This window comes from Lactuca virosa, chromosome 9 (genome assembly GCF_052849685.1).
Source record: "Lactuca virosa cultivar CGN04683 chromosome 9, Lactuca_virosa_CGN04683_v6, whole genome shotgun sequence".
In the NCBI taxonomy this organism is placed as follows: domain Eukaryota; kingdom Viridiplantae; phylum Streptophyta; class Magnoliopsida; order Asterales; family Asteraceae; genus Lactuca; species Lactuca virosa.
Window position 1 is genome coordinate 261,267,799 of NC_136434.1, and position 24,031 is coordinate 261,291,829.

The following is a 24,031-nucleotide window of genomic DNA, read 5'->3' on the forward strand; positions in this document are numbered from 1 at the left end:
GTTCGAATATCATTGGCTGTCCATGAACACATCAGATCAGGAACATAACAACCAAAAAAAGCCCATCATGTTTGATATATTACAGAAACTACCATCCAAAATCAAAGTATTACAGTTTACAACAATAACATTTTCTTACAAAAATTGAAAACAAAAACGTTTACAAGTAGGGTCTTTTTACAAACACCTTACGCTTACCCTAGAGCACAATATCATTTATAGATACGGCTGTCATTGCATGTTTCTACAAAGATAACACTTTGGGACTAACTATTCTATGCGAAGAGGGCTAAAGCAATCATATATCTTTTATTCTATGCCAAGAGGGCTAAAGCAATCATATACATCTAACGATCTGTCCCAGAATCAAACGAAGATAACCCAAATACCCACTTTAAACCCAAAGATTTTCTTGAAATACAAGTTGAGCTCTCATAACGTCTATGTCCACAAAAGGTCTCCACAAAGACCTTCATCCTTTGCATTGAAACACATAACATTTCTTCTGATAAGTTTGCGAAACATATCCGAAACCACCCAGGTTCGCTACAATGACAAGAAGCTCCTGGAGAGATATTCAACTTAATATCAAAAAGAATCTTGTTCCATAGCACGAATTCGGCCTCAAATGTGTTGGAGCTTAACAAATGCCTCAGATCCACCCAACAAAACAATCCGGCATTGCTTCTCAAACATGGAATCCCGATCATTTTCAACTTTGAAACCACCATTTTGTGTCTTCTTTTTAGGCGTTTTGCGTTTTCTTTCATGTAACATTTCATGAATTTCTTGTCACCGAGAATCTTGGAGACAAGATGTTGAGTTTGGGATGAGATGAGCCCAAAGCTAGACATTTTGGTTGCTGCAGATATGACCTTTTCATTGTACGAATAAATCATCCCAATTCGAAACCCTGAGAGTCCTAAATCTTTGGAGAGACTATAAACAACATGAACAAAATTCCCAAAATCTTGGAGGTTTCGTTGATGTAATACATCAAGTATGCTTATGAAGTTTGGAGAGGTGAAAACAGTTGCGGAAAATATTTCGTCACTTATAATATGGATTGATTTCGTCATGCAGAAGTTAATAACGATATCAAATTCTTGTTTGCTCATGGTTGTGCCCAAAGGGTTTGAAGGGTTTGTGATGAAAACCCCTTTTACGTTTAGATTAAGTTGGTTGTGTGCTTGCTTGTATGCTTCTTCTAAGGCAGACTTGGTGATTCTGAATTGGTTTGAGCTCCAACACTTGATGGGAACGATTTCGACCCCCGTTCGCCACTTTAAATCTCTGTCGTATCTACAAAGAAAACACATGCCCATGTCGACGTTAAATTATCTCCGGCCATACTTGTAGAGTAACAAAATGAAATCTTATCCGACAACACTCTAAAACCCAAAATAGTTTGATGTTGATGGACGGTGACACATGTTACACTATTTATGTTACAACACGCAACAAATTTGATTTCATAAACTGCTAAAACATTTAATATAAAAAATAAAATATAAATTTACACAACATATCTTATCAAGTAGTAATGAATTATATGTAGTTCAACCAAGTTGTATAATAATAAAAACAATATACAAAAGGGTCTGGTCATGTTGGAATGAACATTTTAATCAAAAAGACTTGAGGATTCAAACATCGTATATGTGTGATCAATGTTAAGAAAAATGCTATTAAAATATTAAAAAATAATTATGTATTATTGTTGGAAAATAAGTTAATGCTATATAAAAATCACTGTTGTATATATTTGCATGTGGAGTTAATGTTGGAGAATATGGCATCAAACTTCAATAAGTGACTATTTGTTTCAAAAGATGTATATAAGTGTGATTACCCTGGGTAATATGGTGTGGGGATAAGGAAACATTCACCAGGTTCAGCAAGGCAAAACATTAGGGTCTCGTTTGCAGAAGTTGAACCAGCAGTAAGAACAATCTTGTTTGGATCCATTCTTACTCTCTTCCCTCTGATTTCTTCCATGAATTCTGCTAATTCCTGAATCAAAAGTAGAAAAAACTAAATATATATATATATATATATATATAGTTTTTTAACATTTGACAAAACGGTCCGTTTTGAAAAAAAAAAAAATGACACTACATGTTTTTAACGTTCATTGTAAACAAAACGTTCTAAATCTAAAAGTTACGTCACGTAACGTTTAACAAAACACTATCAACTAGTTTTGCCGAACAAACACATTCGTGTGTATATATATATATATATATATATATATATATATATATATATATATATATATATATATATAAGAGAGAGAGAGAGAGAGAGAGAGAGAGACGTACTTTCTTGAAAGTTGGCAATCCGTGATAATCTTGAAACCGAGCCAAGTCCTTAAATATGGAACCTTCTTTTTCTTTGAATCCAGTAACATCTGAGTTCTTTGCTAGCCATGATTCAAGAAGATCCATCGACAACTGCATTATTATTCAGAGTAATCATAAGTTTTTTATTGTTAATAAAATGATCTACATGCATGTATATATACACACATACTGCATATACATAAAGAATATTGTTTTTAATGTTAATAAAATCTTTGACGGAAACCCAAATGTCATTTTAAAACCATAATAGATTAATGGAGATTGGCCAACGTACTTTCTTTATCCAACCATCATTGTGAACCATACTTCAGATTATTATCTATCATGCATGCCTACGACCTTCATTAGTTCATGTACAATAATACATACGTGGAACAAAAAACTATACAGTTTAAGTAAAGAAGACCTGATTTTCGGCAAGACCCATTTGGATGATACCAGAAGGGTTATGAACATGATCGTAAGGGTTCTTCTCGTATTCTTGTAACCCAACAAAATACGACGAGTCTTCTCCATGCGAATCGCATGAAGCTTTTTTTGACAACATTTTTTCTCAGTCTATGAATGCTACTTAATTTTAATCTCTGGTTCTTTATGTTTGGGGGACAATGACTAGATACTTGAAGAAACCTAGGCGTTTTGTTTCTTTTGTTGTGGGATTGTGTAGAATTAGTATGGATATAAGTGTATATATATAGGTGAACCGTGAACCATGCCACTTATCTTGATGTAATAATTACTATCGCTATATCTACCGTTAAATATAGAATAGAAAGCATATTAAATTTAATAACTTAATGGAATTTACTTTAAATAACAAAGTCGTGATGGAAATTGTTTTTTACGATTTATAGCATATTATCTTCACGGTTCAAATAAATGTGTGAATAGTGAAAACGAATTCTGACCTATAGTATTATCTAGGATTTTATTAATTAAAAAAATCGAAAGGGCAAATTTAAACAATTAACAAATCTCTATAATATTATATTATAAATGAAACATTTTTCCTTTTATCACATTCATTTTGAAACTTCCATTCATTTTTCCTTTTACCACATTGATTTGAAACTCTCATTACTTTTCAATTTCTTTCTAATAATAATAATTATAAGTTGGTTAATAAGGTTAAATAAATATCACACCTAAAGTGTAATCATATATAAACTAAATTTCAATATTAAAATAATATATTTTCTTCTACTTATAAAGTTATGTTTTTAACTTTTAACATATTATACTTAATTTAATAGGTCTAATATGTTGTTGTATGTAAACCATTATCATTTTAAAAGCTACAACTTTTGAACAATTTGTATAAAATACTCAAATTGTTAATTTAAATATAACCTTACAAGATCAACTTAAATATCAACTTAACTTAAAGTGTAATCATATATAAACTAAATTTCAAACCTAAAGTGTAATCATATATAAACTAAATTTTAATATTAAAATAATATCTTTACTTTTACTTATAAAGTTTAACTTTTAACATATTATACTTAATTTATTAGTTTTAATATGTTGTTGTATGTAACCATTATCATTTTAAAGCCACAACTTTTGAACAGTTTGGATAAATACTTAAATTGTTAATTTTAAATATAACATTACAGAGCCAACTTAAATATTAATTTCAGTTTAACTTAAAAAAACCCAAAGAATATTTTGTAAATAGTTAAAAGTGATAAATTGTAATGTTAAATGCAAAAACTAAATTGTAGTCTCAAATGAACTAAAATATTTCCTAAAGATATTTGTATAATCATTAAAAGTTTTCAAAATAACTAGTTTAAAATAACTTACAATAAAAATAGTTAAAAATAACACTATATAAATTATTATATTGTTACTTTTAAAAACAAAAACAATGTTTGATGTTTTAAATAATCACAATAATAGAAATTAAAGCGTTAAGCAAATAAATTTTAAAAAATTAATTAACGGTAACAACAACTATAAATAACATTAAACCATATATTATATTTAATTTTATTCATTAGTAACTCGCAGATAGAGGTCATTCAAACGATTGAGATTATGCAGTTTTAATAGATGTATATATTATCATATAATTCAAAATAATCAATATATTATATCAACTTAGTATACGAATTATTATATCAAATTTAACAACAATGTTATTTTTATATTTAAGAAAACAATATTGTAAAGATTTCAACTATATAAGTGATTCTGCGCAACGCGCGGGCATTCGTCTAATTCTTAATAAAAGAGTGTTTAAACGGACACGTGTCCTCTTTTAAGTCCCTAATCTGCTTGTGTATCAATCAGATCCGTTTGATGGTGCGGAATCTCAATCAAACGGATGATGTCAGATCATATAGAAGAGAAGGAGAAGAAGAATAATGTGAATCTCAATGTATTAATGAATAGAATGATGATCCTTTACATGAGATTCACACACACTTGTTCTTTTCTCTAGTTTCTCTCTCTAGAACACCTTCAAATGCACACACTTAAGCTCCTCTATTCTATGTGTTCATCCCTCTACTCCTCACCCCTTACACCTATATTTATACATAAGAAACATGGGCTTGGTGAACATGGGCCGTAAATGGGTTTACGGCCGTAAACCTGTTTACGGCCGTAAACACAACCGTAAACACGTATACGACCGTAAACACCAAGCTGTTTACGGTCCAAGACACAAAAATACATTTTCCGGGAAAAGCAAAGTATAAACCATATTTTTGACCCAACAATCTCCCCCTTGGTTTATAGCTTTCTTTTCTTTTCTTAAATGACCCAACAAGCTCCCCCTAAAAAGTAGCTAGCTTTCTTGATAATCTTCATTGGGAGCTTTGGCTTCAGCTTTAATCTTCGAATTCTTCACAGCTTCAAGATGAACATGATGCATCTTCAATAATTGACTTCATCTTGAGCAGTTGGGCATTTCTTCAGAATTTGGCATTGAACGCACATTGGGTGAGGAGGCTTTTTGTACTGATTCTTGAAAGATAATGCTTTCAGTTTGAGAATCTTCAGAGAGAACATCAGAGAGAACTAATCTTTTGGATCACTTCAGCAGGTACAAGATAGCAGCAAATTAATTGAGGAGGCTTCAATGCAATCTGTCACATAATCTTCAAGTCAGCTTCACCTTGCTTCTGGGGTTGAAAGATTGAATGTCGAAAGAATAATCTTCATTTCTTGCTCCTTCGAATGAGAATTCTTCGATGATCACGGATGAAGCCTTGGCTCAGAAATCTTCGACACAAACTCCATGAGTTTCATCTTCACCTGAATTCACTATTCAAGACAAAACAAAACTAAAAGAAAAATTTAGCACACAATATTTTTTTTTGGATTTTTCATATTTTCTGAAAAAGAAATAAAACAGAAATAACACTATTTTTGGATTTTTTTTTATTTTCTGATTTTTGTTTGGTTTTTAAAATTTTTAATTCTCCCTTAATATTTAAATTAGAAGAAACTATGAACAAATTTAACAAAAATAAAATGATATCTAACTTTAAGAATGATTTGGGATCAAAGTTTTTAGACAGCCTTTATCTGCTTGTCGGTACCTTTTATCTGCACGTCTTTGTCTGGTCGATCGCCAGTATTGTGGTCCACTTAAACACGAAAAATTGTGACAAAATTAGGACATACTATTAATTATAAGACAAAGTGATCCTAAGTTCCTAGATAATATTTCTTAAGGACCATTCAGCTGACAACGACCAGGGATATTGTTGTCCACCTAAATTGAGCAGCGAGATCTACAGACAACCTGTAAGTGTTCAGTTTTAGTTGTATCAGAACATGTTTCCCGCTTCCTGATATGCTCCAGTAATCAAGGACTTCCAGAATACTCCTTACATTGGGTGAGCAGACAATTATTAAGAGAGAAGATAGATTTAGAATGCATATGCTATACACCCAGGTCGGATCTCTTCCAATCTCGCAGAGGGTGAAACATATGACTAACTGAAGTTTTAGAGGGATTGAGAAAAAGAATGATGCATATACTGTGTACCAGGTCGGATTGTGAGTCACGCAAAGGAGACAGTATATGGCTAACAGACAGAAAGAATTGCATAGATGGAGGATGCAGAGAGATAGAGTTGCATATGCTACATTCCAGGTCGGATTTTGAGTCACACAGAGGAGGTAACATATGACTAACAGACAGATAGAGAAAGAAAACAATTTTCTACAGACCTAATTCATCGGAATTCACCAGTCACCCCATCAATACCGGAATTAAGGACAGAATCCGCACATCGAGGAAAAGTTAATCCACGGTTCCAAGTACAGGTTCTTTAATGTAACCAGTAGATTCCCGTGTTTATCTCCCTGCTCAACCTATCCGAGCGTCGTATTGTCAGGCTAAACGGATTTAACTAGGTCAAAATTTGTTAAGTCTATAAATTCCGTAAGTCACCGATTGAATTTGCATCCAGAAGGTCTGAGAACAGCACGTGTAATCTCAGAACAGATCCAAAAATTCTTCACATCGTTAAGCACTAACCCCATGAGTGATCCCTTCCTTTCTTCCCTTCCCGCAAAGGACACATACTCTCAAACAATGTTCTGAGTGTTGTACAGTTGAGAGATGCCTCCTATCATGTGCCTGGAACAGCCACTACCAACAAACCGAAGTCTGATGATATGCCTCCATAGCTGCTCCGACACAGAGCGGGATTAGTTGGTCTTTGGAACCCAGTCCATTTTGAAACTGGGTCGACCTTTGTCATCCTTGCATAGTACTCTCTCCCATGACATGTCCTGCTTATCACAAACAGAAGATGTAGAAATATTAGAATCGTTAGAAGATTTGGGAGAGTGAGCCTTTGGAACCCATTTGTAGTTGGGTTTAACCCATTTCTTTTTCGATCTGATGGGTGGCTCGGTACTTGATTTTGAACTTGATGTCGGCCGTTGAGATGACTTTGATTTTGGCTTCATGGGAGCATCTCTTGGATTTGGCTTCTTGGCCGGCATTTCCTTCTTGACTTTGGGATTTTGATTCTTGTCCTTTGGAGTTTGATTCTTGCTCTTCTGCGCATTCCAGTCATCATTGTCTGAACGTGACCTTGAGGGGTTTCTTTTGAAGTATCTCCCTCTTGGCGCGTTCTGCCAGCCTTGTGCATAGTACGGAACATATGCGCGATTAGGACAATTTCGGGCAATGTGACCAGGTGTTCCACAGTGAAAACATGTCTTTTTCTTCACTGTGAAGTTGTTTCTTCCTGCCCCTGGTGGCGTATCTTTGCCTTGTTTCTTGTTTTTCCCACAAGCACAATTGCAGGAGGCACTCTGTTTCACTGGAATTGGTGGTCTGTATTTCTCAACAGCAGGTTGATCAGAAGCAGTTGAGTTCAAAGCAACAGATTCAGAGCTCAAGGAGATGTTGGTTTGTTCAGTGGTGTTCTCCTTGTTCTCATCTTCTGCTACTTTACCTGCATATGAAGTAGATGTGCTAGAAACATGAACATTAGTATTTTCAAACAAATAATCAAATATGTCAAAAAAATTTAACTCAACATGATCCGATGCAAAAGCATCAAAGGCATCACAAGATGTATCATCAACTTTAACATCAGAAACAGAAGGTTGTTCATTGGAAACAGAAACATCAGGTTCAGGCTCAGTTTTGTTATCAAAAACAGAAACAGAATCTCCAGCTTCACGCTTTGCCTGATCTAATGGTTGATCTGCAGGGGAAGTAGAAATGTTAGAACTTTCAACATTAATAAGTCCGCCTGAAACGAAACCAGATGGCTTGCCATAAACCATAAACGGTTCATTGGCAATCTTATCCTTGGATAGGGGTTGATACTGATATGTATGATTATAAGGAGGAGGTACACTATCATATCCTAAACCCTTTGACTGATTTCGTTTGAACTGCATGCAGTGATCAATCATGTTGGCAACTACCTCGCTTGATCCATCAAATTTTCTAAAATCAAAATTTGCAGTTTCAAATTGTTCTTTTAATGTATCAAGCTCGGTAATTAGCTCATCATTTTGTCTTTTAACATAATCATAAAGCTCACATTTTTCACTGTATTCTGTCTGAATTCTTTTAAAGTCCTTAATTTTTGTTTCTAACTGGGCCTTAAGGGGTTTCTGTCCTTTCCTGAGTTGATATCCTTCATATCTCAGGTCCTCAACTTCTCTTTTTAATAAATCAATTTGTTCCCGAAGAAATTTAATCGTAGTTTCACAAGATGGAGTACATGAAACTTTATTGACTGGAACGTTTGAAGAACTCATTATTTTTTTTTTAAAATGCCCTTTGACTAAAAACTCAAAAGTCAACCTCAAAAGTCAAATTTAAAAAGTCAAACTTGAAAAGTCAAACTTAAAAGTCAAACCGAAAAGCTAAATTTGAAAATTTAAAAGTTAAACGAGAAAGTCAAAGTTTAAAGTCAAAGGTCAAACTTGAAAGTCAAAGTCAAAATTTTAAGGTCAAAAGTTAAAAAATAAAGTCAAAAATTAAAAACTAAATTTTTGGGTTGAAAATGGAATTTTAAAATAAAGAAAATTGATTTTTGGGTTAAAAATGTAAAAAATGCGAAATTAGGAACGAAAGGGAGTGCTTTTGAATTAAAATTGGGAGGGAAGGAACAAAGGCGTTGCTATAGTAGTTGGTAAAGCGTTGGGTTCCTCAACCAGAGGTCGCAGGTTCGATCCTCGGCACCCCCCAATCTGTTTCAATATTTTTAATGCGAAGCTGCTGTGATGCGAGGGCGCTGGTCCGAAGTGCGAAGGCGAGGACCTGGTGCGAGGATGCTGATGCGAAGCTTGCTGCTGCTGAGCCGGCTTCCCTAGCCGTTCACCGAGCCGAATTCCGAGCCGAGGCCGCAAACTCTGGCGACCGTAAACCGCCGACCGTAAACTTCGGACCGTAAACACGTTTACGGCCGTAAACTCCGGGAAACCCTAGCCGCCGCCGCCGCCGACCGTAAACCCTTCAAAGACCGTAAACTCTTCGCAGATTACGTGAAAAACAGCGTTTTTCACCTCTTTTTGCTCCAAAACTCGATCAAAAACTCGTTTTTATCAAAAATGCGAAGAACAAACCCCCCCTAATTTTCAGAGATCTATTTAAAAACGCAAGAATCTTTCAAAAATAAGATCAAATATGCTCCAGATCTGACAAATATGACTGATACAATCCAAGCTCTGATACCACTTGTAAGTCCCTAATCTACTTGTGTATCAATCAGATCCGTTTGATGGTGCGGAATCCCAATCAAACGGATGATGCCAGATCAAATAGAAGAGAATGAGAAGAAGAATAATGTGAATCTCAATGTATTAATGAATAGAATGATGATCCTTTACATGAGATTCACACACACTAACACACACTTGTTCTTCTCTCTAGTTTCTCTCTCTAGAACACCTTCAAATGCACACACTTAAGCTCCTATATTCTATGTGTTCATCCCTCTACTCCTCACCCCTTACACCTATATTTATACATAAGAAACATGGGCTTGGTGAACATGGGCCGTAAATGGGTTTACGGCCGTAAACCTATTTACGGCCGTAAACACAACCGTAAACACGTATACGACCGTAAACACCAAGCTGTTTACGGTCCAAGACACAAAAATACATTTTCCGGGAAAAGCAAAGTACAAACCATATTTTTGACCCAACACCTTGAAATTTCATCTTCTTTTGGCGTCTTTGTCTTTTTTTTTAGTCAACACCTGTTCAATCCATCAGGTATGTTGCTTTTTATTTTCTGAAAATACAATGAAAACTCCATTTTATAGCATCTTACATTCATGTATACGACAAATAGTAACTATGTGTGAGTGTGTGTTACAGTCGAAAATCATACTTTAAGAAAACTCCATTACATAACATATTACATTATTATTTCATCATAGTTTTCTGCAACAAAATTTTTTATTATTCCATTTCTTTACTCAAAGGGCAAAGGGTAATATATTGAAGTTATTGTCTTATTATGGATGATTTGGATGCTTTCTTGACCGTGTTTCTGTTATTGTTACTGTATGTGTTTGTGTGACAGTCAAACAAAATTATTTTCTCCTTAATAAAAGAATGTTTAAGAATTTGTTTTTTCAAAAAAAAATTGAAATTCTTTCTTTATTTTTTCATATTTTACATTTTTCTAATCAAAGACCAAAAAGGGCAGTTAACTTTTAATTTATAACGGAGTTTGATTTTTTCATTTATAGCATCATACTTTCTGATGCAACAGTTTTATAACACAAATTTGTATTATTTTAATTTTGTACTCAAAGAGCAATATAAGAGTTTATATATATATATATATATATATATATATATATATATATATATATATATATATATATATATATATATATATATATATATAACTTTAGTTTTGGAGCAGTTTTATAACAAAGATACTTTACTTTAAACAAAGTGGTGTTTTTTCATTTATTTTAATCAAAGCCTAACAAGTTTTAATTTATCATTTATTTTTTCAATTATATATATGTTTTTCTGTTGTAACATTTTTATACCAAAACTTATATCATTTTGATTTATAAATTAAGTTTTTTTTATTATTTTTTGAAAGGATGATAATCAAATTGTACTTTTGTTATTGTCTTATTATTATGATATTATGTATCCATTATGTAACATCCCAAAATATGGTCCCAAAAATTTCATTTTTAATAATAGATAAAATAGTATTTTCCAACATCATCCAAACATTTCAAATAAAAACCAATGTAACAATTGCCATAAAATCAAAGTAAAACATCATATGCGGAATCCTAATGGTGTGTGCGATGTAGTCAACCCGAGCTCTTCCTTTTGCAACCGGAAGTACCTGAAACATAAACTAAAAACAGTAAGCACAAAGCTTAGTGGGCTCCCCAAAATACCACATACTATACATATCATGCAATAATGAGATACGGGCCCTGCCCACACTCAGATAACGGTGATATATGGGCCCCACCCACACTCGAATAACGGACCCCACTGAATGAGATACGGGCCCCGCCCACACTCACATAATAATGAGATACGGGCCCCGCCCACACTCATATAACGGGTCCCGCCCAAGAGACATACATATACAAGTACATACAAGTATCACACAGACAACAAGTATAATAACATAACTAAACGAGGGTCGGCCTTGGTGCCTTAGACCCATTAAACCCAGTGAGGAAACTCACCTCGAAAAGCTGAATCTCACAGAAGGAAATCCCTAGTTGTTGCCCTGACGACTCCCGAGCTATTAGTGCAAAATAACATTCAATCAAAATCCAATAATCCATCTTAGGGTAAAATGACCATTTTACCCATGGCCTAACTTGGTTCATGACTAAGGTCCAAAACCATAACATAAAAGGTTCATCACTAGATAGTCTTCCAAAGACCACCAGTGGCCCACTTATGGCTCAATTTTCCAAATTGGGCCCAAACTCCTCTAATGGGCATTACCCTAAAGCCCAAACATATACATAATCCAAAAACCTGATTTCTGATGGTCTACTAAAGCCCAAAGCAACAAGGTCCAAGAAAATGGCCCAAAGAAAGCCCACTGATGGATCGAACGTTGGGCGTTCGTCCCCAGTCAACAGATCGCGAGCCTCAGCCAGAACGTTGGGCGTTCCTCAACCCAACGTTGGGCGTTCGCACACTGATTCCCAAAAGTGACTATTAAGCACTTAATGCTTAAAGCCATACGACCAAAACATAGATCCAAGTCCTAAAGAACATCTAGAACCATAAAGTTACCGACTTGGCGGATTTGCATGCCCCAAAAGGTCCCAACTTCAAGATATAGCTTTCAACTTCCATAAAAAGGGCTTAATCTCATGCATGGGGCTTATACAACTCTAAAGATGCAAACTTTATGAATCTAAAGCATCATAAACGTCAAGAGAAGCAACTCAAAGCTTCTGGAGTGATCATAACTACAAGATCTGACCCATGGGACCAAAAAGGGACTAAAATCCATAAGAACTTAGATCTAAGCTTCTAATGAGCAAGGTTAGAGCTTTATACCTTAAATGTGCTGGAAATGGAGTAGAGAACCATAATCTAAAAGTCCATACTTGACCCACCACCTTACACCAAGCTTCTCTTCCTTGAATGAGCTTCAAACACACACCAAAACACACACAATGAGCTCATAACACTCAAAGAGGCTATAGGGTTTCGAGATTAGAATTAGGGGCTATGGAGGTTGGAAATGAGGCCAACACCTGGGACTTAAGGTGTTTAAATAGGTCTTAAACCCTAAAAATTAGGGTTTCAGCTCCACGCGTAAACCCCATGCGTTCCCTAAGGGAACGCCCCGCGTTCAAGCTCCGCCTCTAAAAATCCAATCTTCGCAAGAATGGTCCCTCCTCTCTCACAAACATGCAAAACAAGGCCAAAAAGCAATAACTTAATATATGAGGGACCAAAAATGAATAATACCTGGATCGAGCGTTAGACGTTAATGTAACCAAAAGTAACTGTTTTGTATGGTAATGACCTTTTATTGTAGTTTTTTTTTTCGGATTTATGTTAATTCTAACATCTTACTTATCTTTTTTAAAACAATATTTATTATGTATAAATTGTTTTTTTAATAAATATGCAGCTTTATTTCAATTATAACATCTTGGCATTGGATGAATGTTTTTTTGGGATTTCATGGTTTTGCTTATACTGTTTTGAAAGTACATTGCTATTTTTTATGGTTACTTTCAAAAGAGTCTTACCACATTGACCTAATGCAATCGTTTCCAGTTTTGTAATTTGGCAATTTTACCCTTTAGTGCATCTGTACATATTTGTGATAGTTTATTTATATTGTTTGCATTTTTATTATTTTTAAATTCAAATTTACAAAACTGGAAAATTAGTTAATAGACTTTTTCTTTAATAAAAATTCCCTAATAGCATTTTATACAAAAGTAAACACGACCTGGTATGTAAACTTTTTTATGTCATTCTTTCCATTTTTGTAATTTTTCCATCTTTGTAATTTCATAATTTTACCTTTGTTGTAACATGTTATAATCATGATAATTTATATTGTATTGTCTAAAAGATTAATATTTTACCTAATCATACTTTAACATTTGTGTACCAAAACGGAGTCTTATTTGGATAGAAAGGCTTTATATAATCACACCAAGATGTAGAGATTTTTTACTGGACATGATTTTTTTTTCTCTTTTTCTATTAATTTTGAATGTTAAGTTGAGTGTTTAAGGATTGAATTTGTAAGTACTATGCTTTCCATTCTTTACTTTACTCATCTATCTATCTGGGAGCCCCTTTTCGCGATCTGGAGTTCAAGAACCCTTTGCTTTTTTAAAATCATATATGTATATATATCCAAACTGTTAAATAATGTACAAAGATAAATTTTAATTTGGAAGGTATATCAAACAAAATAAATCTCTTATTTACTCATACCGATCAATAAATATTTTGTACAAAATTAAGCCTAATATTTAGCAAATTCTAATTCTAAAATTTTAAACAAATACTAACAAAATTTGAATTTAACCTTCAAAGTTTTAAGCAAATTGAAAGCTACCTGCTTATGTTTCCAGTCTTAAATAATTGAAGGTATTATTTTGCACATCTTCTGTCTAACATCTTCAAATACAACATTTCTGAAGAACAAAAAAAAAATCAGGTAAAATTGTCTTCCAAACAATGTATGTTTTGTTAAAAAAAATAAGATTAAAAAACAATTGATGATCTCTTCTTACCTTCACTATTGCTATCTTCAACCCCCAATGTTTCGTTTCTCCAATCTCCCAGTTCAACATAGGCTATGAATCAATGTAAGTTTTTCTTCAACTGAAATTTCTTCGATTGTTGTATATTCGTCTCTTCCTTCATCGATACAAATGGAGAAAGTTGTATACCCTTTTAGAAATGGATACGAGGGAGATGTTCCTGGTGGTGGCGGAAATATCTATGGAGGGATAGTTTTAGGTTGGTGTTTGTATTACAGCCAAAGTGGAGGGGGATGCCTGATAAGTGTTTGGTGGGTATTTCGGTAAATTTTTTTTTAATAATCTTAAAAAAAACAATCTATATATTAAATCAGTATTTTAATATTAATTTTTGTACAAAATAACAACTAAATAACCCTTCAAATAAATTTTTTTATCTTTTTTTTTCATTTTTCTACTAAAAGAATTGACATAATTTCGATTGTTATATATATATATATATATATATATATATATATATATATATATATATATATATATATATAGAGGGGACAGTTCAAATAAAAACAGTAAATAGTGTGAGGAAGTAAGTTCAAATAAAAACAGTAAATAGTGTGAGAACGTAAAAACATTATGTTTATGTTATTATTCTGTGATGAATTTTGTATATGTGTATTATTGAAGTAATTCTAATATAAATATTAACTTTCGATTAGTCATATATTCATTACAATGTTATTATTCTATTATAAACTTATATATGTGCATTTTTGTAGTAATTTCTAATTTTAATTTTAACCTTTGACTATTCATTTATTCTTTGCTGAATAATGACATAAATTTGTCGATACAAAATTCATTGCAGAATAATAACATAAAAAAGTGTTTTTACGTTCTTACACTATGGACAGTTCAAATAAAAATAGTAAATAGTGTGAGAACGTAAAAACACTTTTTTATGTTATTATTCTGCAATGAATATATATATATATATATATATATATATATATATATATATATATGAAAAGAAATATAAATAAATAATAAAGAAAATTTATATGTCATATTTATTAAACTTTTAAAATGACATAAAATTTTTAAAATGTCAGTCAACAATTTGATAAGTCAATTTAATTTATATATAAGTATCTAATATTAACATTTTTTATTAATTTATACCTAAACAACTACTTAAATATCGACAAAACATTTTAAATATTAATTAAAATCACAACTTATAAAATTAAATACAAATAATATGAATATGCAAATTAATAATTGTTTGAAAAGTGATTGATTATTCAACATGATTTAGAATTATTATTTATTTACTATTTGATTATTATTTAATTTGTCGATTGAAGTCTATTCGAATTACAAGAGTTACCGATCGTCTGTAATCCTTACGTTCAAATTATTAGTTGTATGTTGTTTTATCTAGAGTTCAAAATAGAGAATGATTCAAAATTGTTAATTTTAGATAATGATGGTAAACTAACAAATAAAATATCCAATGTTGCGTATAAAAAAGTTTTTAAAAATTTATAAAACTTTGTACAATTTTATTATTTATATCAATTTATGTTTCCGTTTTATTTAAATTTATATTGCATTCTACAAAATGATAATTTATAAACATATCAACAAATACAAATTGCCGATTGGATATTCAAACTATTATGCTTTCTAATTTTAACCAATCATTATATCATTATGAAATTACTGACAGAACATTGGTCAATAATTAAGTTATAATTTAATTGAAATTATTTTTAAATTTCTCACCCATGGTGTTCACGGGTTATAACCTAGTACAGTTAATATCTACCATATTTCTATAATCAAAGAATCATTACATCTATTTCAAATTAAGTATATAAACATATCATGAGTTCTATTAATAAAAAACTAAATATCTTATTCTTACGTAAAATATATGGGAACGTGGACACTCTTCACTGACGGATCCTCAAACTTTAGAGGAGCAGGCCTAGGGATCATATTAAAATCGTCATAGGGGGACATCATAGCTCGGGCAGTTAACTGCGAATTTGATACAACCAACAACGAAGCTGAATACGAAGCATTGATCGTGGGATTATAGTTGGCCAAGGATCTTCAAATAAACGATCTTCAGGTATTTGTTGACTCCTTATTATTAACTAATCATTTTAATAGATCCTATGCAGTGAAAGGCTAAAGACTAGCACTATACCTACAAATCCTTAAAAAGCTGGCCTCCGAATTAGAAACTTTCAGCCTAAGCCAAGTTCCCAGAGAAGAAAATGTTGAGGCAGGCGCACTAGCCAACCTAGGATCTTCCCTTAAGATCCTGCCAGAAGTTAGGATCCCTATAACCCATATATTAATCCCAACGATAGAAGATACCTCCAATAAACCATATGATCTCAATCACCATAGCTAAACAATCGACGTGGCAATTATCGAGGATCCTAACCCTCAATCATTTCCTCAGGATCCTATTCATCAAAATCTCAACATTCAGGATCCTCCGCAACACTCCAAATCTTGGATCCATCCCATAGTGGAATACCTCCAAAATGGCACCATCCCCAAAGAGGAAAAAAGCGAGAAAGCATTCAAGATGAGGGTATCACGATTTTTGTTGATCCAAGGAAGAAGGTACAAGAAATTTGTGGCAGGTCCATACCTTAGATGCTTAGAAGATCATGTAGTTACAAAAGTCCTAAAAGATATACACAAAGGAGATTATGACAACCACACTGGGGACAGATCCTTATGCTCTAAAGCATTAAGGACCGGATACTATTGGCCAACAATGAAAAAGGATGCTCTCTTGCATGCCTAAAAATGTGATGCTTTCTAGAGACACAACAACATCCTACATCAACATGCAGAACCATTACATCCCATCATATCCCCTTGGCCATTCATGAAATGGGGAATGGATATAGTTGGCAAGCGACCAAAAGCTCCTGGTGGAAAGGTGTTCATGCTAGTAATCACGTACTACCTCTCGAAAAGGATAGAGGCTGAAGCCTTTGTTCAAGTACGAGACAAGGAAGTGGTCTCGTTTAGCAAGTGTAATATCCTGACTATGTTCGAGATCCCTGTAGAGATAATATGCGATAATGGATACCAGTTTATAAGCAAAAGCACTAGATACTTTTGCACTAGTTGGGGGATTAAAATGATAATGTCCACTCCTGTTCACCCTCATGCTAATGGTCAAGTTGAATCCAACAATAAGAGCATAGTCAACAATCTAAAGAAAAGGTTAGATGAGAAGAAAGGAAGATGGGAATAGGAACTTCCTCTCGTCATATGGGCAGATAGGACCACTTCAAAGGCAGCCACTGGCCAATCTCCATACTCCTTGGTGTTTGCAATGAAAGCTATGATTTGTAGTAAGGTGGTGATTCCAACAACAAGATATCAATTGCAAAATCAGGAGAACAACGATAGGATCGTAGCCCACGATCTTGACACCATTGATGAGCTTTGGGATCTTGACAAGATCCACATTGATGCTCATCAACAGAGGATCACTAAAGCATATAACAAGAACATCAAAGTCAGAAGGTTCCAGGTAGGTGACTTGGTACTTAGGAAAACATTTAAAAATACCAAGGATCCCAATGCAGGGAAACTGACACCTAAATGGGAATGACCATATCTCATCGATTCAAAAGCAGGAAAGGAGGAATATTGGCTAGCTACCATTGAGGGTAACGTCCTGCCAAGATCCTGGAATGTAAACCATCTAAAAGCATACTTCATGTAAGTAGTATCGGTCATTTTTGAACGAAATCGAGGTACACTCTCTCTACCCTCTACTCTTATCTGATTCTTTTTATTATTATGAAAGCCAATACTGACTTAAGCATCAGAGGGGCATTTTCCAGGCTAACACACACCCCAAGCTAATGTTTCCTTTGCGTAGGAAATCAAAGATCCTATCATTCAAGGATCCTAACAGGTAGGGGTCCTGACATTCGAGGATCCTTGGATTTAGGGATCGCAATAGATACATGGTTTTGTAGTCTTGACGATTGCAATAGGTACTTATCCAGATAACCGCGAATAGAGACTGATCATCTCTCCTACGACTAAGGGTACTTAATCCACTCTAAGGTTTAAATAGTTAGTTACCTCTTTCATACGAGTTAAGGTTTCTACACCTCGCTTGGACGTACAAAATCTTACTATGGGACATGAATAAGGGGATCATTTCATGCTTTAGTGACTTGACAACCCTCTTATTTTTGAACATATGTCAAGATCCTAACGTTTAAACATAAGGTCTATAACACTTACGTGTTATCCAAAGTTGGGATCTTCCCCAATGATTTCTTAAGGTTAATAACACTTACGTGTTATCCAAATTGGGATCTTCCCCAGAACAAACTTAAGATCTATAATATTTTCATGTTATCATCCGATTTAGGATTTTCCCTAATTATTTACTAAATCTTGTAACACTAACGTGTTGCCTTAAAATTGGGATTTTCCTCAGTGGTCTGCTAAGAACTATAACATTAATATCTTGATTGAATTTGGGATACTCCCTTGAAAATATGCAAAGGCTTGTGACATTATCATACAAAACAAGAGTTTTCCTGGATTTTTCTCATAGATGGCGTTATTTACAATTGATTCTTAAGGTCGGATCCTTCCAAGTTCACTAAGTTAAGGATCCTCCTTGATGAATTCCTAAAGCAAAGATCTTTTCCATACGGAAGCATCAAGATTTCTCATAAGTCAAATGGTCGAAAATCCTAAGGATGACCAGGTCTTATCTATCCTTTAAAATTATTTTTTCCTACATAAAAAAGATTTTCTATCCTAAAATATCTTGATTATTTTAAGATCCCAGTTGGATGACTAATCGTTTCAGGCTAATCAGATCTTAAAAGGTTCTTGTAAGATTTGAACTTTTCAGGATCCTTACCATGTAAGAATCCTCAGAAATCATACAATCATATCAAGCAAATTAACCATGCAAGCATAGAAGTATGAAACAACCATACATAAACAAAGAAGTGGTACATCAATTCCATAAGAAACAAACATTGTTTTGTACAAAATCATGCAAAATATTCTTATCTAACAGGCCTAGACCGTGGCTTGGTCATCATTGTCTGGGGTGTTCTCCTCCTCATTCGCTTTCGGCTATGGCCCTTCAGGATCCTCATTGGTGTTGGCAGGATCACCCTTTAATTTGGGTAAGGCTGCTCGCCACCCAGCCAAATTCTAGGATTCTGCGTTGGCCACATCTTCGGCTAGTTTGATCTTGGCCTCCCAAATAGTCAAGGCAGCTGTTTTGGTCCAAAATTACACAAGTGAAACTCAACCAAATTGAATGAGAGGCTGTGGTGTTTAAATTGATGTAATAAGAAAATTGTAATCAACACGAGGGTTTACAAGGAAAGCCCTTGATCCTTGCTAGGATCTCAGGCATAAAACCTTGGGAGGTGATAATGATCACCTGCCTTGATGATTTTATTGATTAAAAATGTTGATTACAGAGATGAATGTGTAAATGTAAGTACAAGTATCGTGGATGATCTAATCGTGTCTATAGTGTGATGAATACATGTGTTATTTATAGTCTAATGTTAATAACTAGAAGTCCGATATTTCTGGAATCCTCCGAGATCAGCCTATAGATGTTATTTGACTTGGTATTCCGAGTCTTTTTCCTGGTCAAGATAATTCTTCGTTGAGAATAAGTCTTTAGTTGCCTATTTCTGCACATGTGAGAAAAATAAAGAAGAATATAACCATTATAGAAGTTAGGAAAATAAATGATAATAATCAGGATCCTGAAGTATGTTTAAGGATCCTGAGGCTTTGGAAATATTGAGGATCTTGAATGTAATTCTGGGATTCTGGCCCTAAAAATTGCCCCCAAATTATTCATGCGAAATATTTGAGGTTATTTTATCCAATATTTAAAGGGATAATTTAGGTAAATTAAAAATAATTAAGAGAAAGAGATAGGAAATTTAAATTTCAAATCTTAATTAGATAGGATTTATCCGATCAAGAGTAATTATTGCTCAGTCAAATCATATATTTTTTCTTCTGTGGCTAGGTTAAGTAGGCTGAGGAACTGTCATTTTTTTTCACCTTTTACCATTCTCTCCGATCATCCATAATCGCCTTCAGAGGTAATTCCTTTCTTCCGTGTTCTCCTTTGTGTTTTCTGTAGTCGTCCATGGGAAAAAAGATGACTCGTTCACGTGCCAGCATTATTGCTCCGTCGGAGAGTGATTTCATCGATCAGGGATCCTGGCCTACAATGAGGTCTGTTCTTTTGATGGCGAAGACATGCAATACCTTAAGTCTATAGGAGCTTTCCCTTCCAACGTCGTTTTTAAACCTTTCGATGCCTCTATTCAACTCGATTTTGCGTCTTCCTCATGGGTATGTTTTCCGGAATACCTTTTTTCCCTTGGTTTAAAGTATACGTTTTCTGGCATTGTCTCCAATTTCTTTCAAGCTACTAAACTTTCATTTGTTCAAACCATGCCTGTAATCTGGAGGATTTTGTCTTGTATTGGCCGAGTAAATGTTTCCCATGATCAAGAGATAGATCTTCCTGAGTTGGTTTTCGTTTATGAACTTTCTACCTTTGGAAATTATTCTTTCTTACTCAAGATCAAGCCCAATCAGTCCCCTTTGATTCTGAAATTGAAACACAATGGAGTCTGGAAGGAAAATTATTTCTTCGTGAGGCGTGATTCTATCGCCGGCGAAAAGTTTTTGCCTAAAGTTTGGGCTAAAAAAGGGTAGGATTCGTTTGTTGGTTTTGAGGATCCTAAAATTTACCCTTATTATTTTGTTTGTTTGAATGTAGGTTTGAAGTTTGGGGAAGCTTTTTCTGAAGCTGAAGATATCGACGAAAAGGTTGTAGGCTTTCTCGCACTACCAGCTGGTGTTAGGACGTTCAAGTTTGATTGTGCAAATCTTTAGGAAGGTTCATCTACGACTGCTTCCAAAGCTACCGGTTAGGATACTTTTCTATTTGTTTACTTCAATATTAGGATCCTAAATTTATGAGGATCCTTTGTGGTTTGCAGGATCTAAAACTACTCGTTCAAGTGCTCGCTTCACTTTGGCTGATCTTTAGGATGACATGTCTAGTGGTTTGCTCGCTGTGAAGAAGGAAACGATCCCACCTTCTGCTCCCACCAAGAAGATCCAGCTTGACCTTCTTGTGAAGCCTTCCTCATCTCATATGAGAAAATCTTCCGATATTTGGGATCTTGAGAATCTAGAACGAAGGAAGTTGATTTCTTTCTCCCAATCTGTAAGTGTTTTCATGTTCCCCTTGTTCAAATTTGATTTTCTACTTATTGTTGCTTTTTACAGGTGGTTGATCATGTCTCTCGTTCTAATGAGGATTCTAAGGCAAAGCTTGCTCAAACAAAGCGTGACTTGAGGGAGTAGAGGAGATCAAAAAGGAGCTTTTGCAGAGGGTGGAAATGTTGTTCAAAGAAAAAGCTGATAAGGAGGAGGAACATGCGGCTGAGATGCATGAGGTCATAGCTGAGGTGAAAGCTAGTGTTGCGGTGGCTGTTTGGGAGACGAAGATCAAGCTTGCGCAGGATGTGGATAATGCGGGATCCTGGAACGTGGCCGGATGGCATGAGGTCCTGGCCAAGTTGACTGGAAAGCCTGTGAAAGCTAGTCAGGATCCTGCATTGTAGCTGAAGGAGGGAGAAGAGAAGGACAAGAAGGATGTGGTTCCGGGTGGCGGCGATCAATCTGTAGTTTAAGATTGATTTGTTGTTTTAAAACAATTTGAATGAATTTGGGTTTGTAAGACAATATTATTATTTCCTTCTTTTGTGGGGTTGGTAGGCAACCCTTTTAATGTTATGGTTCTTTTATACTTCTTTGCATGCTTGATTGAATTGTGTGGTTGTAGTAGTAGGATTTCTGAGGATCCTTATAACTAGGATCCCAAAGAGTTCACGATTTACAAGAATTCTTAGGATCTGAATAACCTGAAAGTAGGTAGTAAGCCATTTAGGAACTCAAATAGTTGAGAACCATTTAGGATGATAAATCTTCAATCATCACGTAAGAAAGACAACTTTTGAGAAATAAGGATAGATAGAACTTGATTATCCTTAGGCTTCGTGACCTTTAGGATTCACTTTCCTTTCACTTAGGAGAAGTGTAAAGATACGTTTCTCTTAGTTCCATTTGATCCTGAAGTTCGTATATGGAAGGATCCTTGCTTTAAGAGTTTATCAAGGAGGATCCTTGATTGTCTTCAACTTAGCAAACTTTAAGGAGGATCCCACCTTAGAAATCAATTGGAAATGACTCCAACTTGGAAAATAACTGAGGGAACTTCTGTTTTGCAACATGATAGTGCTACAAGTCTTGCATGTTTTCTGGGGAGTATCCCATCTTCAAGCAATACGTTAGTATCATAGTTCTTGAAAAGTCTCAGGGGAAAATCCCAATCTGAGATTACACGTTAGTGATATAAACTTTAGTAAATTACTGGGGAAAATCCCAATTGAGGTAACACATAAGTGTTACGAACCTTAGTAAATTACTGGGGAAAATCCCAATTGCGTGATAACATGAAAATGTTATAAACCGTAGTTATTTTATGAGGAAGATCCCAACTTGAGATAACATGAAAATGTTATGAACCTTTTGTATTTTGTGGGGAAGACCCCAACTTGAGATAACATGAAAATGTTATGAACCTCAGATTTAAACTTTAGGATCTTAACTTATGTTCAGAAATAAGAGGGTTCCCAAGTCACTGAAGCATTAAATGATCCCCTTATTCACATCCCATAGTTAGATAATGTGCGTCCAAGCGAGGCGTAGAAACCTTAACTTGTATGAAAGAGGTAATTAACAATTTAAACTTTAGAGGGGATTAAGTACCCTTATTCGTAGGAGAGATGACCAGTCTCTATTCTTAGTTACTAGGATACTTGCGTATCATAAAACGTTGTAGCTATGGGACTTTTAACTGCCAGGGTCCTCAAATGTCAAGATCCTTGTATGTCAGGATCCTTGGATCTTCATGTGTCAAGATCCTTGTGTGTCAGGATCTTTGTGTGCCAGGATCCTTGTGTGTTAGGATCCTTGAGTCCCTGCGTACAAAAAACATTAGCTAGGGGTGGACGTTAGTCTAGCTAACGCCCCTTTGATGCTTAAGTCAGTAATGGTATTTGAAGAGGGCAAATAGTAACAAAAATAAAGGATAAAAGGTAAAGAGTATGTGTACATTGAGTGTGTTGGAAAATGACTAATCTTACTTACATAAAATAAGCTTTAAGATGTATAGCATTCCAGGATCTTGGTAAGACATCTCTATCGAGGGTAGCTAGCTAATATGCCCCCTTTCCTACTTCAACATCTATCAGATATGGTCCTTCCTATTTAGGTGCTAGTTTACATGTACTAGGATCCTTGGTGTTTTGGAATGTTTTCCTTGATACCAAGTCTCCTATCTGGAATCTTCTGACTTTTATATTCTTGTTGTATGTCTTGGTGATTCTCTGTTGATGATCAGCGATGCAGATCTTGGAAGTGGTCCTATCTGCCCATAGGACGAAAGGAAGTTCTTCTGTCCATTTTCCTTTTCTTTTTATCTAACATTTTCTTCAAGTTATTGACTATGATTTTGTTGCTAGATTATGCTTGACCGTTGGATTGAGGATGAACAGGAGTGGACATTATCATTTTGATTCCCCAACTCATGCAAAAGTCTCTTATCCTTTTGCTTATTAACTGGGATCCATTGACGCATAGGATTTCGGCAGGGATCCCGAACATGGTCAAGATATTGCATTTAATAAATAAGACTACCTCTTTGTCTCTTACCTGAACAAAAGCTTCGGCTTCTATCCACTTTGAGAAGTAGTCGGTCATCACTATCATGAAGACTTTTCCTCCAGGAGCTACCGACAATTTGCCCACTATATCCATCCCCAACTTCATGAATGACCA

At 34.5% G+C, this 24,031-nt stretch overlaps 2 protein-coding genes across 2 annotated transcripts; one reads left to right on the forward strand and one right to left on the reverse strand.

Moving 5' to 3' along the window:
* Positions 1-339: 339 nt before the first annotated feature.
* Positions 340-2,910, reverse strand: LOC145137632 (1-aminocyclopropane-1-carboxylate synthase 3-like). The gene is made up of 4 exons (XM_079071761.1): positions 2,770-2,910; positions 2,322-2,453; positions 1,853-2,013; positions 340-1,302 (listed from the first exon to the last, which is right to left on the reverse strand). The coding sequence occupies exons 1-4, from the start codon at positions 2,908-2,910 to the stop codon at positions 348-350; spliced, it is 1,389 nt and encodes a 462-aa protein (XP_078927887.1). The 3' UTR covers positions 340-347.
* A 14,060-nt stretch (positions 2,911-16,970) lies between these two features.
* Positions 16,971-17,345, forward strand: LOC145140497 (uncharacterized). Its single transcript, XM_079073969.1, has one exon. The coding sequence runs from the start codon at positions 16,971-16,973 to the stop codon at positions 17,343-17,345; it is 375 nt and encodes a 124-aa protein (XP_078930095.1).
* The last annotated feature ends 6,686 nt before the right edge of the window (positions 17,346-24,031 follow it).

Excerpts from the sequence above, each read along its gene's own strand:
- LOC145137632 (XM_079071761.1), bottom strand. The coding sequence starts at position 2,910 with ATGTTGTCAAAAAAAGCTTCATGCGATTCGCATGGAGAAGACTCGTCG. Across the intron at positions 2,454-2,769 it reads TGGGTCTTGCCGAAAATCAG|TTGTCGATGGATCTTCTTGA; the intron begins GTCTTCTTTACT and ends ATAATAATGCAG. Across the intron at positions 2,014-2,321 it reads GATTGCCAACTTTCAAGAAA|GAATTAGCAGAATTCATGGA; the intron begins GTACGTCTCTCT and ends CTTTTGATTCAG.
- LOC145140497 (XM_079073969.1), top strand. The coding sequence starts at position 16,971 with ATGAAATGGGGAATGGATATAGTTGGCAAGCGACCAAAAGCTCCTGGT.